General features: G+C 37.6%; 1 protein-coding gene across 3 annotated transcripts in view; it reads right to left on the bottom strand.

The window, feature by feature from the left end:
- SMC6 (structural maintenance of chromosomes 6) overlaps positions 1 to 18,623 on the bottom strand; it is a 74,120-nt gene that overhangs the window by 46,889 nt on the left and 8,608 nt on the right. For 2 of the 3 annotated variants that reach the window (XM_049652489.1, XM_049652491.1), the window contains exons 3-9: positions 16,714 to 16,831; positions 14,414 to 14,519; positions 8,271 to 8,407; positions 7,581 to 7,642; positions 4,107 to 4,187; positions 3,059 to 3,208; positions 88 to 207 (exon numbers count right to left, since the gene is read on the bottom strand). In XM_049652489.1, the coding sequence (XP_049508446.1) occupies positions 88 to 207; positions 3,059 to 3,208; positions 4,107 to 4,187; positions 7,581 to 7,642; positions 8,271 to 8,407; positions 14,414 to 14,519; positions 16,714 to 16,831 (774 nt within the window). The remainder of the gene's footprint in view (positions 1 to 87; positions 208 to 3,058; positions 3,209 to 4,106; positions 4,188 to 7,580; positions 7,643 to 8,270; positions 8,408 to 14,413; positions 14,520 to 16,713; positions 16,832 to 18,623) is intronic. The other variant, XM_049652490.1, reaches the window with a different exon arrangement.

Here is an 18,623-nt window from a genome sequence, read left to right as displayed (position 1 = left end):
ACAGTAAATCATGTAGAAGACTAACTGTAACCAAATATATTCTGCATATTAAAAGTATAAGTGAATAAGTAATTAAGTAAAAATTACCACTGCCCAAGCCATTTCATGTTTCAAATATTCTAAATTAGTCTTCATTGTACTTAAGCCAGCAATACTCTGAAAACGTTCTTCTTTTTCCAAACACTGGCGTTTTAGTTCAATAAGTCGCTTAAAAAAAGAAAAAAAGGAAATATTTCTTACTGACATTAGAAAGACATGACATTTTACAAATGTATTTCTTTTAAGTGTACTGCCTTAATAGTATTAAAAAAGATATGCAAAGAAATGTCTTCTTTTAAGATGAAAATAAAAATACTTTTGGTTCTTTGATATGCTTTGACTAGGTACAACTATTTTCTTAATTTCTGCACTATAAAAATGGCCAAATACTATTCTAATGATGATCAAAGGAACAAAGGGTTTAAGACCTCACAAGTGCAGACAAATCACAAAACTCAGTTTCCCGCTTCTCTTGACACCATATCTGAGAGACAGAATGGTCTGTTCTTCTGGGCAAAGTATACCCAGCACCCTTTCCAAAGATAATGGAAGATGTAGAAGACATTTATTCCTAAAAGCTAAGTAAGCTACAATTTTTAAAACCTAAGTTCTCGCTTAACAGTAAATAAAATCATTAAATATCAGACAGAGTGACATTAGAACAGCTTCTGAAGTAGCTCCTAGACTTCATATTCTGTACACCAGGGTAGATAGATGGCCTCTCCCGTTCACTGGTGCTGACCATCTTCAACCAGGGCCTCACACTGTAGATCTACAAGGGTGTCCCTACAAGTCACTTTCCCAATTTCCAGGATTATTTCAATCCATTATCACTCTCTTCACACCTCACACACATGCCCCCTCGCTAATCCTCACTGATTCTCCCTGCCTCCTACCTCAGGGAATTTAGTGGCCATCAGATGGAAACTCCAACTTCCAATAGCCTTATCTACAAACCTAACACAGTCACAGCTTCCTTACACTGAAGAGGAGGGGCCTTCATTACACTGAAGTCCAGTCCCCATCTATCTATACCTTTTGCAGTCAAATGCTCTATCCCTGAGCTATACCCCCTATCTATACCTTTTGGATGCGACCACTTGCTTCTGCCTTCTTGGGAGGTCTAAATTACTTCATTTCTCATCCCATCTTTTCATCTTTGTTTCCACTTTATCCTCTTCACTGACTCCCTTCCACTATCATTTTTATTTCTTGGAGACTGCTTCCCTCCTCTCACCATCCCTCTCCTGGCACTGTTCATCCTTCATTTCTCATCTTAGACATAAGCCTTAACAAATCCACCCTTCCCGAGTCCCTACACCCCAGCACTAATACCCTATTAAGTGCTTTTGCACAAACCCAGTCACAAATAAGTCCTTTAGTAGTGGCCACCATACTTTGTTATTTCCCATCTGGTTCCTGCTGAGTAGTTAGGTCTATGACCCCACGAGCCCTCAAGCCCTGGTATATATTGGCTGTTTATGGCCACGGACAAAGCACAATGCCAGGAGGCACACAGTGGAACTTATTATTTGTTGGCCGAATGCTTTCTAGTTTCTAACCTTCACATACTGTTTCCTATAGATTTAGTTATTCAAATTCGGAGTTTATTTTGAGAATATAAAGTTCTTCCTATAGATTTAGCTATTTAAATCCAGAGTTTAAGAATACAGGATATTTAATTAATATTTAATTAATTAGAAAAAAGTTCTTATTAAGTGCACATTATACATACGGAACTCTGCTACATGATATAGGGAAGTGCTTCTTTAACTTCATAATTAAAATATCTTTACTAGTTGATAACAAAGTATACCATGGAGAGAGTGGGTGTTTAACCCCCCCCCCCCCACTGTCTAAAGCAAACAAATTTCTTCAAAGTCCTGACTTATTATTTTAAAAATAATAAATGTAACATATACTTTTACTTTTTTCTGAATATGCAAATATTTCCTTTCCCCAATAACACTGATACTCCAAGAAAGTGTGCTATATTAATTCTGTGGTTTACAGTGCCTCCTTGTACACTACCACATACCTGCGGTTTAAAGGGACAATGTGGGGAATAAAAATAAATATACCCATCCTTGCTTTTTAAGTTTTCATACAGCCACAGACCTAATTTTACATATGCAATCCTGAAAACCTGAAGTAAAAGGGCCAGTGTGACATCTAACTAAAGGTGACCTGGATCAATCATTAGTACAATTCTGTGTCAAAAGCACAAGCTAAGAAACAGCTGAAAGCTGAACTGGTTGTATGAAACTGACTAACAAAAGAATAAGATACAGAATCACACAAAAATTGGTGGACTTAATGTACTGGACGAAAGGCTCAAACGTAAGCCTTATGACTTTGAGGTCTCTGATTATCAGACAGAAGGTTGGATCTTCAGGAATCTGAAGAAGAAAGTATAAAAACAAAATACAGCAGATGTAAAAACAAATTTAAGTAAGTCATGCTGGCTTGAGTAATTTCAAATTCACACAGATATGCACAGCTGCTAACTTGGCAAGTACAGATGTGACAGTTGCCACCAAGCTATCAGTGCTTAATGAATGTTAACAATTTACCAGTGTGATGAAATACTTATCTACCATATATAATTACATGTGCATTTAATACGTTTAATATCAGCTTGAGGCTTGTGCTTCTTTTGCCATCATAAGAAATACTACAGTTTTCAAACGACTTATAATGAGAATTAGTGATACCTTATTGTAGAACCAGTAAGTCATATATCCAGGCATAAGTATGTAAAATATTGCCCTGTCCTCTAGTTTATAACTTAACAGAGGAAAATGTGTACATGCCCATTATTACATAACAAAGTAAAGGCTAATAAAATACCCTGAATATAAAAACCACCCTTCATATATTTCATAGAGTACCATGAAAGCGCTATTAGTTTTCTATAGCTACGTATTTATATATAAGTATGTAATTTTACAGTACCATTTATCTTATAGGTACTATAGCAATTTGACCTCAAAAATATTTGCATCAAGTGTTTACAAACCTCTTCTCCTTGATTTATCTGCTCCTTTGTTCTTTCTTTTGTTTCCATAATGTACGAATAATCTTCCTTCATCTGCTCAAGTTGGGTTGCTTTCATAAAGAACTGTATCAATAAGGAAAACACAATTAGGAGTCTGTAAACTTCCATGAACTGTAAAAAAAAAATTGTGGACTAATTATGTAAAAAGACACTAAAAACAATCTTGAGCAAGTACACATATACACAAAAGAACATGTTTTCAGACCCCAAATTTATTTCACTTACTCTGTTCACATCTACACATTTACTTGAAAGAACTCTTAAAAGCCTATGTAAGAAAACACTTTTGGTGTGATAATAATACCATCTTAAAAACTCACGTTCACTATTCTTTCATTCTTTAAGCAAGTATGAAAAAAAGAGAAAACATCCATATCCTTGATCTTTACACATCTTAAATTTTTAGAAAAGGAAGTAGTGAAATCCATTCAAAAGTTACAGCATAAGTTTTAGTAGAAGTCAAATACTTTGCTAGCTTTATAATTTAAGGTTTAAAGGTTGTTATGCATGACCAATCATTCCTTTTAATTTTCTTAAAGATTAATTTTAGAATAATCCGTTCTCTCTCAGAATTCAGAGCCAAAGAGTGAAAGCAAGAATTTACCATGAAAATTACATTTCTATCATACCTACTTAGAACTTTCCTAAATTAGCCCTACACTATTACTATAAATCGATGGCTTTAAAAAAAAAAAAAAAACCTCAAGGGACCCTTAGGTGGCTCAGTCGGTTAAGCTTCTGACTCTGGATTTCCTCTCAGGCCATGATCTCATGACTCTTGGGTTCGAGTTCTGCACCAGGCTCTGCACTGACAGTGCTAGGCCTGCTTGGGATTCTCTCTCTCTCTCTCTCCCCCACCCCTGATCATTCTCTTTCTCTCTCAGAATAAATAAACATTTTTTAAAAACTCAGTATTTATAACATGAGCAAAAGTTATATTTAGTATATATGCTTAATCTAGAAATATATTCTTTTTTGATAAATTCATATTTACTTTGGTGTTCCTTACTTTGTATTTGTCTCCCTCATTTTTAGACTGCAAGAACTGCTTGCTCATCTCTTGTGTTAAAACAGAAACTGGATTATCCACCTGAAATAAATAAGAAAGATTATTTCTGATTATTTCATTTTAACGACTTAAGATAAACCGACTGAAATACAGAATACAATTCACCCATGGCGTCATCAAGAAGGCTAAGGTTAGGGTATTAGGGTAAATACACAAAGAAAAAATGTTAGTTATTAATGTAGGGAAAATATTTCAATATTTCATGATACTAAAATAAATAGCATAGTCAAAATTTTTCTGCCACTATATGAGGGCACAAGAAATCTCTGAAGAAGTATTTTTATTAGAAAGTTGTTACTTCTTTCACCTGTTTTATAGAATATCACTCCTATGCTACTGGTTAACAATCAGACAACAGTGAATAAAGCTCCCAGCTGACCTGGGTTCTTGTCTCTCACCCCCTATGTTGCCCTGGGCAAGTTAGTTTCTCCAACTAAATACAAAAGGTCCAACTTTGTTATTTCTTAATGTTTATTTTGAGAGAGAGAGAGAGCAAGAACACAGTGGGAGAGGCAGGGAGAGAGGAGAGAGAGAGAATCCCAAGTAGCAAGAGAATCTCAAGTATAATACAGAACCTGACACAGGGCTCAATCTCACAAACGGTGAGATCATGACCTGAGCCAAAATGAAGAGCTGGCTGCTTAACCGACTGAGCCACCCAGGCAGCTCCCAACTTGGTTATTTCTAATAGGAATTATGATGACAAGTAGTGATTATTTTTCTTTCAGATTTGTTATTTCTTCATGAAGATATTATAAAATAAATCGAAATGCTGGAGTTATTTCTACCTTTTGGAGGAGGAGTCATTTAAAATAAGCTATTGCTTGAATTAAACTATCTGTAACTAGCAAGTTAAAGTACAGTTAAAGTAACAGTAAAGTACAGTAACTCATCAAAGTACCGGTGAAAAAGTTTAAAAAACATATAACTTGCTTCAGAAAAATTCAAGGTCATTACTCATTTATGTCTTTGGCATTAATAAGAAAATAATTTACATACTAGAAAATAATACGGTTGGAAAGTTATGGAATATGCAGGACCAGTATAAATGAAAAAAAATTTAAACTCCTTCATTTTACCATCTGTAAAATGTGGGGTCTTCTAAGATAACAAAACCATTTATGCAGTTATAAAGAAACCTCTACAGGGGTGCCTGGGTGGCTCAGTTGGTTAAGTGTCTGACTCTTGATTTCAGCCAAAGTCATGACCTCAGGGTGGTGAGATTGAGCCCCGCATTGGGCTCCACACAGGGCATGAAACCTGCTTAAGATTCTCTCTCTCCTTCTGCCCTTTCTCCACTTTCTCTCTCTCTCAATTAAAAAAACAAAATCAAACTTCTACATGCCACTTTTTATTATTTTTATCACTACTATTATATAGGTAGGCCACACAGACTGCCACATATTTTTTACAAAGTTTGCCCTATATCTTCATTTCACATTCCATTTGACTTCTTAAAAACAAGACCTATTGTTCTAGTCTTTAATGATAAGACATTTTAACCAACTTTGAATCAGTTAACTTCACCAAAACTTACATTCTCTTGTCTACAACTTTTTGATTGTTTTTGAAATGGGATTCCTAGTTCCTACCCTACTCTAGGGATTATGTAAGAACCTTGTAGCTTTACCTGTCGAGACTCTAGAACAAGCAAAAGGCAAGCACAAACGGGTAAACTTCAGAGAAAGGATAAGAAGAATAGGCACAGGGGACAAAATAATCAGGTACTTAAAGACATTAAATATTCTCCTCCCACTTGGTTATTCTAGGCCACCAATGTCTAATAGATACATAATGCAAATCACACAGATAATTTTAAATTTGCTAGTGGCGATATTAATAAACAGGGAAAATCAATTTTAATATATTTCTAGTCTAAAATATCAATTAACATATAACCTATATAAAAATTGAATTATTCCTTTGCAGTAACTCTTCAAAATCTCATATGTATCTCACACTATAGTACATCACAATTTGGACTACCTACATTTCAAGTGCTTAATACCCGCACGTAGCTATGGTTATTATACAGGTAAGTGCAGCTCTAGACCTTCTATATTTTGATAAATGAACCTTTAGCAACTGCATCATACTAGAAAAGGACTAGAAGAGTTGTAACAATCTTTACATATTTCAAAAGAAATAAACATGTTTTTACATTCCCCAAGGAAGCGGGAACTTAGAGAACAGGCTTAATTCAACTTTCCCATAATTTTTCTTTCTGATAGAGTTGTTCACAGAAGGAATCAGAAGCCTCAGGCAGAAGTGATTCCTCCATCACAATCCACTTAGAAGTAGTTGCTGAAGAGTGAAGGATTCCACACAGGGCAAGTACGGAGTGTGAGAAATCTACTGGATGCCCTCCAAGATCCTCCCAAACATCTATGATTCCATATACGTTTGGTTTTTCTGATTTTGCTTTAAAATTGTCCTGCATTCTAGCCTCAAATTTATTTGATATGTCTGCTTTTCTTCAGATTTTAATAAGTATTTTTCTAAATTTCTGTTGCCTGACATGGAAGCCACTACCCACATGGAGCTTTTTACACTTAAGTAAATTAAATAAAATCAAACACTCAATTTCTCAGTCGCACATTTCAGGTGCTCAAGAGCAAGATGCCAGTGGCTACCCCACTGAATAGCATACTACAGAATATTTCTACCATCACAGAAAGTTTTTCTGGATAGCTTTGTTCTGAACCAAACTGGCAAAGATACCTAGACTTGTAATTGTTCTTTTCCCTTGGTGACTAGTCTTGGTGTTCTTCGTCCCGGAATAAGGCAGGGTAGTACATCAGAATGTAACAGGGATGCCTAGATCCCAATCCGGGCTCTACCAGCAAGCATGCCTAGACGACTGTAGGTGTACATTTACTTTTTCTAGCTCCTTCCTCACCTACAAAATATAGGTGAATCAGATGACCACCCAGGACAATTCCAGTGCTCACATCATAAGACTACATGCTCTATTTCTAATTACTCAAAGTTATCTTAGCAGAAAGGACTTGACACCGCCTGCAGTTATGATCAAGAACTCCAAAATACATAAAGAAATGCTTTATTTTTTTGGAATAAATTTCCTTTCTATAATGACTTAGCAACTGAGCTTCGGGAGCCTAGGGCAACAGAAAGCAAAGAAACTGTATAGCTTTTATGAACATCAGTTCTATCCCATACTGGTGCAGACTACATGTTCTTGACTGCTCTGTCAAAATACAAGTGTGATATTAGGCATTGAAAACTCCTGCTGAATTAGCAAATTTTAAGCAATGTCACTAACAATAGTTGTACATGTTCCTCCTGTGGTCAATTTACTCATATGAGCCCATCTGAATTCTTTCGACGTTGCAAATGACAGCTTATGAAAAAGTGACCAGTTGCATCAATCAGGAATGCAGATTTAGCAATTACCTGTATGTTAAAATGATCAAGAATTGCAATCAGCTCTTCTTTTCTAGTAGAAACCACGGTGCCTGGTTAAGAGAAACACATACAAATGACCAGACTGTTTTTAGGGCAAAAATACAGAGAAAAATGAAGCAATTATTTACCAATATAAGCATTACTATTTTTGTGATGTCATCAAGAATACGCACGCATCTGAGAGAGCTGGCCACTACGGTAATCATGACCCAAGCACACAGAGGAAGAAGCGCGGACACCATGATGGTGCTTCTCTTCTTCCCATTAGCTAAACACTTGCTCTTCCTTCTCACCTACCTCTTTGCCTCCTCTTCCTTTTGCGAACCTTTGCCCCACCTTTTGCGAACCACATCTTTCCACATGTGCTAGCAACTACAGGGGTGAAAGGAGGTCTGCGGGTGAGGACAAAATGGCACAGCCTGTTTCAAGTGGACCCAAACTCTGATAATCATGGTTCTGCTGTCCAATGTCCTGGGATGAAACAACTCTGTGCATATATGTACGTACATAAACATGTGCATGTACACATACATGCAACCAACCCATGATCTGACATGAGAAAGGTTTCAAGAGATTAGGAAGAAATGCCCTTTTGATGAATACCTGAGCAATCACTTCACTGTTTAACTGAACATTTACTAATATTTTATATGAAATGAAAAGACATTCATAACAAACCTGTTTCACTTTTTAGTTTATAAGATCGACTTCCATCCATGCTGATGTGTTGTTGCACAACTATAGAGTTACCGTACACGTTTGCTCTATAGGCATCATCTCCTCTGTTCCTTAATGTTATTGAGATATCTGCTGAGCTAAAGCAAGAAGGTTAAGGTAAGTCACATGAAGGTACAGTGCAATTTCAATACTAGGTTACTAGAATTTTCAAAACCTCCAAAATAATTTGCCTAATTCATTTGAAAAGTAGCTTTATACCAGTAGCTGATGGCTGATAGGCTACTACAGAATAATGCTGAATATACCACGTCTAATAAAAAAAAAAGAGAGAATAAGAGTTGTGGAAACACTGACTATTCTATCCATAACAGAAATACCACGGTCACATAAAACCCGTTAAAATTTTGGTTGTTTCAAATCATGCAGATAAGTTATACACCTTTTATAGGCAACATGGAATACTACACTGTCTGACTATAAAATAAAGCATCATGCTGACAGCAATCCCTTAAGAATGATGAAGTAACAATTATGGGGAAATAATAACATCTTCCAAGAACATTAGAATCAAATGAAGCAACTTTCATCTTTCAAATGTATGGCAATAAAAAAATGAAAGTATTTGATACCAAGAAATGTAAACGGAAGCTCAGAATTTCTTGAAATTCTATTGATATTATAAAGGAATTATTTTTAAAGTTTTAAACAAGTTTAGAGCATTTATAGCCATGCACATTTTTATACAGGAAAAAAAAAATCAATCTTTATTTTTCTACTTTTTTTTTAAAAAATAAGACTTGGTAGAAAAACAAAAAGTGTTAAGGAAGTATATTACTATATACACACTCATAATTTCCTTAAACGTAAAAGCAATCAATATTTTTTTCTGATTCAGGTGAACATCTCCCAAAATGCTAAAGCCCTTTAACGCAAAACTGCTTTAACTAGTAATTAAATGAAATCTTTAATAGAACTTGTTTTCATGAATTTATAATCAGATTCCCAAACTGTTCCCATCTGCAGGAAATGCAGAAAAAAATACTCAAGATAAACTTCACTGTAAACTGATATTACAGTAGACATACTGAAGGGTTTTGTTACCTCCTGCTCCAGTCACCCTCTTCTTCACCAGAGCCTGAGCAGAAAGACAGGGCTTAGTAGCCTGATCAGTCCTCACCCTGCCCTCCAGGGATGGAGCTAAATATAGAAATCTGATTCGAACTCAGAAAGAGTAACCTTAGTTACTTGAGATGTCAACATTAAGGGAAATTAGATGAAGGGTATAAAGGAAAGTGTACTATCTTTACAACACTTCCATAAATCTAAATTATTTCACAATGAAGTTTTAAAAACAAACTCAAATGAAGGCACAACCACGTTAAGAGCTGGTGATTCCCTGAAGCCTCTGAGGACTAGAGAAACCAATTTGGGGCTTTATACTCGGATGAGCAAGCAGAACATGTGCAGAGGCTACAGAGAGAAGCAAGAGCACACAACAGATAACCTCTTAGAAAACCACCTAGACCAAGTGAAAGAGACACACCCACAGATATTGGCAGTAAATCAGACACAGAGAACGTACACAGCCCCAAAGACTAAGACAGTTAGACGTGGATGACTGGATGACTGCACAAACAAAGACACAGAGTAATGAAGACTTGGCTAAGTTGTAAGGTAGAGAACACACACTCCTCACAAACCCACACACCTGTCATAAGGAGACAGAGGGAAGGGAGCACAATACGGTACAGCCCATTATACAAGGGGGTGAGGGAGGTGGAACAGAAGGGTTGCCGCATGGACCCAAAGGAAGGGAGAGGCAGACAGAGGCCTAGAGACAAAAATACAGAGAAAAAGCCATAGACACAGAAAAGAAAGGCCCAGAGACAAAAGATCCTTGGTTCTGAGGTCTCTGAGTACCAGTTACTCATGAGACCTAACTATACTTCTTCGCTCCTGCATCTTCTAATATACAAATCCCTGAATTTTTACAATAAATCTCCCTTTTTTTTTAAAAAAATGTTTATTTATTTATTTTCAGAGAGAGCTAGAGAGCAGAGAATAGGGGCAGAGAGAGAGGAAGAGAAATCCTAAACAGGCTCTGTGCTGTCAGTGCAGAGCCTTATGCAGGACTTGAACTCAAACCGTGAAATCTTGACCAGAGCCGAAATCAAGAGTCGAACGCTTAACTGACTAAGCCACCCAGGCACCCCTAAATCTCATTTTCTAAAGCTACCCTAAGTGGGCTGGGGTGTGTGTATTTTGTTGTTGTTTTTTTTAAAGAGAGAGAGAAGGCGTGCGTGCACAAGCGCACATGAGCAGGAGAGGGGCAGAGAGAGAGAGAGAGAGAGAGAGAGAGAGAGAATCTTAAGCAGACTCTACATCCAGCACCCACGCGGGGCTGGATCTCATGACCATGAGATCATGACCTGAGTCGAAATCAAGAGTTGGATGCTTAACCAACTGAGCCGCCCAGGCGTCCCTGTGTGCTGTGTGTGTGTGTGTGTGTGTGTGTGTGTGTTTAAATCAGAAATACCCAATTAGGACAGATATACTCCAGACAAGTTGTAATTAATGGGAGGTTTTTTTTTAATTTAACATTTATTATTGAGAGACAGAGACAGAGCATGAGCAGGGGAGAGGTAGAGACGGGGAGACAGAGAATCTGAAGCAGGCTCCAGGCTCTGAGCTGTCAGCACAGAGCCCGACATGGAGCTCGAACTTGTAAACCATGAGATCATGACCTGAGCCAAAGTCAGACATTTAACCTACTGAGCTACCTAGGTGCCCCAATTAATGGAATTTTAAAAGCTCTCCAGTTGATTCTAATGAACAGTCAAAGTTGAAAACCGTTAACTAAAGTGTAATAGGGGAAGGGCAGCTGCCCACAATACGGAATAAAATATTTTTTTTCATTAACTCGTATGTTTACCTATATTAAGTGAATGTACTTCATGAAAACATTTTAAAAATAAAGTGATTATATATGTTTCCTCTCTGAATCATCAAACATCTCTCTTGATTAGCAAACGTATATTTTATTATTTTCATTCCTAGCTACTCTGTGTATTTAATAGCTACCTGTAGTATTGTGAGAACTTCGGAGGCACTGGTATTCTGTTGCGATGTGAACTGAATAAAGAAAAGCAAGTTGTTCAAAAAATTAAGGTTTAAGAGAAAAGCCTCCTAGTAACTGTACCAGGAGACAGGGACACCTTTGCTGGGCACTAACTGCTGTCTCCTCAGCTACTAATGTGGCTAATTCTCAATTTGGGTCAAGAGCCAGGGAGCCCAATGTCTGTAAATACAGGAAATCCTTAAGTGAAGAGTTCTTTTAGAATGACATCACAAACAAGCAGTGTCACAGAAAGAATTTGGCTTCTTTCTCAACCCTGGAAAAGTCTATCTGCACAGAGGTATCTGGCAGCAGCACGAACATAGGCACGAACAAGGCACGAACCATACAAAAATATGATGCATCTGCTCTGTCTCTGAATAGCCAGCTCATCTGCAGTTAAGTTCTGTAGCCTTGACTAAATACATCAGCAATGTACAGCAGGAGTAAGAGTTTTTGTCCCTCCATAACTCACTCCCAATGCTGCAGCTGTCAGATGCCAAGGCAACCAGGGCTAGTATTAGAAAGCCAAGGGAGGGAACAGTGAACTAAATATGTTCAAAAAGAACCTGAATAGTGAGGGCCATGAGACCTTGGGGCACTGACAGAGGTTTCCATGGGAGAAGTTGTATTAGGTGAATTAATTCACCACCACTGTAAAGAGCTGGTAGCCGACAGAGAGGTGACCCCCAGGCAGAGTGTCTCAGGGCAGGGTTCTCTGGCTTCTCCAAATCTCACTAGGCGAGACTGCTACAGAGAGCTAAAACCCCAAACAAGACAGGACTGAGCCCAGGTGCTACCAACGGGGAGTGTAATGTTTGACATGGAGGGAAGGAGAGTCCCGAGGACTCTCCCAAACCTGTGCCAGACAGACTTCCTTCAGGGAAAATGGAGCAGACACGCAAATCTTAGATGTAGAACTGACTTAAGACTAGAACTGCAAAGCTCCATGAGGTGAATCTGTAAAAAATGATGACAGAATCAGAGATTATAAAATATGAAGAGATTCACAGATATCAAATATTTTAAACAGAAGGGGATGACTAGGGAAATAGTAGGGGGTTTGGAAAAGCTGTTTTTAAGCTACTTTTTCAGTCAAGGTCTGTAAAAAGGAGACTGAGCTCAGGTTAAGGCTTTTAACTGTTATTAACTATTTAAAATATATTAATTTCCTCTAGGCAGCTGTGTCCTTAAAAGTTGGTGATCTGTGTAAGCTGGACTTTTCCTTTCTTTTTAAAAATGGTATTCTGAAGACAAGTCTCAGAAAGAAGTTTCTGCTTTGGTCCAGATACTTCTCAAATGGAAAAAAACAAAACAAAACAAAAAAACCAAAAAATTATTTATTGAGATATAAAACAATTAGGGCTACAGAAAAAAATTATTTCTTTTCCTGAAGCTTCTATCTGAAAGATCAATGTGTTATCTGACTAGGTAGACTAGGTGACTGTTTAGACAACTAAGAAATGTATAGTTAAGTATAATGAATTGAAACAGAGCTGGAGCCATTAAAAAGGTTGGAATAGCTAATTTTTGATTTCAGAGATCATTTGGTTGCGGACTATGGAAGGGGGAGAAGACCTTGCTGAGCTGCAGCCCAAATAAGATAAGGAGAGACAGAAAATATGCTGGAGAATTGTTACCGAATAGTTATTTTCCACGGCCATACAGCATGGGGAATGTTTTCCGTGTATCTTTACCTCCCTTCTCCTGAGTCCACTTGGAACCCCGGCTTGGGTTAATATTCTTACAGCTTTCTGAGAAATACATGAGAAAACTGCAATCCTGGTTCACATCCCGTCCCTATTCTGTTTTTTAGTAATAAAATTGAAGTTAAACGGAAAGAACATTGAGCAGAAGGAAAGTCTGTTATATGAGAAAAAAGATCTCACTGCTAATTATCAAAGTTCCAGAAGTTCTGGGCATGGGGTGTGCAAAGGAGCACTGAGCAATGGGAGCGGCCTCACTCTGTGAGCCAGCAGAACAGTTTGGGACTTCTAGTTTTTAGGAGACGCAAGGACCCCTTCGGAGTTATTCGAGGCAGTAATAAGAATAAGGAGACTGGCCTGAAGAGTGCTCCTAATGGGCAAAAGGCCCTAAGTCTATGATGATCCAAATTGGGCAATTTATATGAAGTTATATGAAGGCAAGTTATATCAAGAAGAAATACAGGTGTAGAGTGAATGAAGGCAGTTTTATGACCATTTTCCAAGAGTCAAGATGGACCACAAACAGACGTGTGGGTGTAGTCCTCAAATCAAATCCACTTGCAAACCACCTGAGTAAAGGACAGAAAATCAAAGACACCAGAATACTTTTTTGGAATTCTTAGTGAACTGGAGGCAGAAATTTTGTGCGGGGACCCCTGGCTGGTTGCTGACTCTGCTTTTGCCTGTAACACACCAACATGAACTTATTCAGGCTGGGTTTGGATCAAGAGCAAGGAAAGTCCAATGTTTATAAATATCTCTTTAAGTAGAAGTACATAGTGGGGCGCCTGGGTGGCTCAGCTGGTTAAGTGTCCAACTCTTGATTTCAGCTCAGGTCATGATCTCATGGTTGAGACTGAGCCCCATGTCAGGCTCTGCATTGACAGCATGGAGCCTGCTTGGGATTCTCTCTCCCCCCTCTCTGCCCCTCCCCAGCTTGTGCGTGCAACTGTGTGCACTTCCTCTCTCCCTCAAAATAAAAGAGTAAACATTAAAAAAATAAAATAAAATAAAATAAAATAAACAGAAGTACATAGATTCATCATTGCTTGTTCTTTCCTCCAAAAAGGTAATAGAAACAAGAGTGTAAGAGGGCAGGCACATGGCAGTACTTTACGCGAGCTTTCCTTCTGGAGAGCTGAACAGGCAACAGTGGGCCATACTGGCAACAGGGAGAAAAGAAAGGAATGGAAAGATGGGACTCTTCCGTTTCAGTTCTGGGAAGCCAATTCACTTCCTATCATGTTTACATGAACTGGGAATCTAAAGCAGCCGCTTCTTACTAAGGAACTGGAAAATACATGTAGAAAGCAAACACTTACTTCTGTCCGTCTTTCACAAAACCTTTTAAAGAAGAGCCTCTATTGGTAGCGACTGCTTTTCCGCCAAGACCAACTATGAGAGCTGTGAGCACTGCACTCTTCCCACCTACGGAAACAGGTGTTGATGAAATCACATTCATTAAGGAGAGAGAAAAGAAGAGGCTGACTCCCACAATTTGATGTAAAAAGATTTCTGAATGAAAATGTAAATTAGTTCTAACCCTGAAATGAAGTGTTACACTTCGATTACCATTTTCTTCCAGCAATCTTAAAAAAAGAATTGTAGATATCATGAAATATTTAGCTGTTGCAATTAGAAAAAAAATTAGTATAATTCAGGACTCAAATTTTTGCCACTAATAAGAAAATTAAAAAAAAAAAAAAAAGGTTGATATCTTTCCAACCTAAAATGCTCATTGTTTCATCTTGGTCCATCAGCCTATTAAATGAGGTTATCTTTTTAATTACACATAGATACTGAATTTATCTAATCTTTATCATAATTTATAATTTATAATAAATTTAATAATAAATTAAATTAATTTAATTTAAATAAATTAAATTAATTTTATAATAAAATTATCATTTTATTCTAATTTAGGTATGATTTACTTTTCCACAAATTCACAGAAGCCAGAAACTATTTTTAACAACCGCTGAATGCAAGCAAGCTCCACAGGGACAGGATGTTGTCTGTTTTATTCAACGTGATACAGCCAATAGTGGCCCATAATAGGCACTCTGGTATTTATTGAATGAATAAATGAACTTCAATATGAAAAAAAATCATCAGTCATACAGATAAATGTTTCTATGTAATATTTTGACAACTCTTATTCCTAATTTGATTATTCATTTGCTAACTTTCTGAAAAGTATACTTCTTTTGACTCTAACATATAAAATAACACAAGCTGAAATTTCAATATCTAAACAATTACCCAGAATATGCAATCATTTTCTGAACTCCACAATCAACCAATTCAATCAACTCTTACCAGCCCATCATTTCCCACAACATACCCTAAATTAACCAAAATTCACCACTGGCTAACCTGATTTAGTTACTCGAATGCCTTTCAAATCTCTGTTCTAAATCTCTCCTTCGTTTCCAAATTCACTGCCTCCACTATTTGCATTATTTCTTCTTCTCTAAGTTTTAGTAATAAAATAACTATTTCAAAAGTTAAAAAAGAAGAAAAGACCTAATTGCAGAACCCACAAGTTTTTCCTTACTTCTTGTCCTGTGGGACCTCCCAGTAGCGCTAATCCCTCTGTCCATTCTCTCCTTCTGAAAACACTTTCCTCTGGACTGAATATACAGCAGGGGAAACAAAGAACAACTAAGCAGAATGTGGAGCTGCATTCACCTACTATCCTGTTCTAGCACCGTCACCAGCCATAGACTCTGGCAAGCTTCCTCTCCATGTACTGGTCAGTCAAGCTGTCGACAGCTCATGCCTGGCTGGTCCATCACAAAAGCTGCATAACTGGTCTTTCTAACCTCCATGCCTCTCCCCTTCTAATCCATTCTCCACAATGTGGCCACTTTGTTTCACAAATCTTGACCATGTCATCCCTTACTGACAAACTGTAATTGGTTCTCCACTAACTTCTGAATAAAACACCAAAATCTTTATCGTGGCATTCAAGATCCTCACCAGTATCACCTACGACAGGCCCCTCCAGCATCAGCTTCTGCCCCTCCCTACCACGTAGGATATGATAAAGCCATATGAGGCTGTTCACCATCATCCATGCACATCTATTTCTGCCCCTCCAAACCTCTGCTAATAAGCAATCTTCGCCTGGAACATCTCAGCCTCCTCTTCCCCAATGAGGCCTAAAGAATCTATAATTTTCATTCAAGTGCCACCATAAATACCACCTCCTCCTTAAGCTTTCATTGGCCACAGTGAGAAATAGTTTCTTTCTTGTCTGGATTCCCATGGCACTATATTTGTGCTCTATTATAACATTTAATAGATGTAAGACACAGGGCTGCCTTAATCACAATGAGGCTAGCTTGTCCACTCTTCCATGGTATGAACACCAAGGTAGAAGGAGTCAAAACAATAAGTAGGAAATGTTTATTCCTACTACATAAATAATGAACCTAGAGTTAACTTATTATTTTCTTAAAGTACAGAATAGCAGCAAATACTGAAAATATTCATGACCACAGTTTATAGATCCCAAACTTAGATTTATCAGCATGCACAATCACCTACTTTAAAAAGTTAGTGCATTCTAACTTCAAAATACTACTCAAAGTAAAGTAAGGAGGGCAAAAGCACTTACTTCCATTGTTGCCAACAACAAAGTTGACGTTAGAACCAAACTTAAAGGGTCCGAGCATTGAATGACACATGAAGTTTCTTAGCTGAATACTCTCAATTATTCCAACTTCTGCTGCAGTCTATTAACCAAAAAAAAAAAAAAAGAGAGAGAGAGAGAGAGAGAGAGAGAGCAAGAGACAGAGGGAGAAAACAATTAATTATTAATCTGTCTAATAAACTCGTTATACTCATCCAAGCATTTGGAGAAAGATCAGCAGTGTTACTAAAGAAAACAGTTATATAATAAGTGAATAATCTTAACTTCAATGAGTAAGATGAAATTAAATGGGAACCTTCAATGAATAACTACTCATTCTCAAGTCCTTAAAGGATCTAATAATTGTATTACATAGTTTCTTAATATGGACGATACTAACCTTTTGAGTCAGGTAATTTTTTGTTGGAGGGGGGCTGCTTTGCGATTTTGAGAATTTTAACAACATCCCTAGCCTCTGCCTAGTAGATGCTACAAGCACACATCTACCTAAGCTGTGCCAATCAAAAATATATCCAGACACTGTCCCCCAGGGGACATTTAAAAACTCTTAAAAAAAATAAAGTCTTGGGGCGCCTGGGTGGCTCAGTCGGTTCAGAGTCCAACTTCAGTCCAGGTCATGATCTCACGGTCCGTGGGTTCGAGCCCCGCGTCGGGCTCTGTGCTGACAGCTCGGTGCCCGGAGCCTGTTTCAGATTCTGTGTCTCCCTCTCTCTCTGACCTTCCCCTGTTCATGCTCTGTCTCTCTCTGTCTCAAAAATAAATAAACATAAAAAATTTTTAAAAAATAAATAAATAAAAAATAAAGTCTTTAAAAACTCCCTGGCTATCTTCTTTTGGATGCCATCTTATTAAAAACCAGAAACATTTATATCCTTTTATAAGTAGAATATCAGAAATTATGGTTGAAGGTTTTTAAAAATAAACTTTTATTTTGATCTAATTGTAGATACAGTTGTAAGAAATAATACAGAGAGATCCTATGAATTCTTTATTCAGTTTCTGCCCATGGTAGTATCTTAAAAACTGTGGTACAAAATCACAACCAGGATACTGACACTGATACAGTCAAGATACAGAACATTTCCATCACCACAAGGATCCCTTAGGTCACCTTTTATAGCTGATCCACATCCCACCCAATCCACTCCCACCTGAACCCCCAGTCTACTAATCTGTTCTCCATTTCTAGAACACTGTCATTTCACAAATGTTATAGAAATGTCTATGGGGTACCTCGGTGGTTCAGTCGGTTAAGCGTCTGACTTTGGCTCAGGTCATATCTCACAGTTCATGGATTCAAGCCCCGCATCAGGCTCTGTGCAGACAGCTCAGAGCCTGGAGCCTGCTTCAGATTCTGTGTCTCCCTCTTTCTCTATCCCTCCCCTGCTCCTGCTCTGTCTCTCTCTCCCACACACTCTCTGTCTCTCAAAAATAAATAAACATTAAAAAAATAAAAATTGAAAAAAAAAAAGAAATGTCTATTGTCACCTACATCAGGAGGTCACTGCTAACTAGTATTTCATGGTATGGATGTACCACAGTATTTAACCATTCACTCACTGAGTGACATCTGGGTTGTTTCAGTTTGGGCTATTACAAATAAAGCTGCTATAAACATTCATGTATAGAATTCTGTGTGAAAGTATATCTTCATTTCTCTGGGACAAATGCTGGGTTATGTGGTAGACAGGTGTGTGTTAAATTAAAAAAAAAAAAAAAGCCAAGCTATTTTTCAGTGTGGCAGTATCATTTTACATTCCCACCAGCAATCTATGAATGATCCGGTTTCTCTGTATCCTTGCCAGCATTTGAAGTTGTCGTTGTTTTTAATTTCAGTCAGTCTGATGGGTGTGTTGTAACATTTCATTGTGGTC

The sequence above is a fragment of the Panthera uncia genome, assembly GCF_023721935.1.
Source record: "Panthera uncia isolate 11264 chromosome A3 unlocalized genomic scaffold, Puncia_PCG_1.0 HiC_scaffold_12, whole genome shotgun sequence".
In the NCBI taxonomy this organism is placed as follows: domain Eukaryota; kingdom Metazoa; phylum Chordata; class Mammalia; order Carnivora; family Felidae; genus Panthera; species Panthera uncia.
This window is presented reverse-complemented; position numbering and strand designations above follow the sequence as displayed.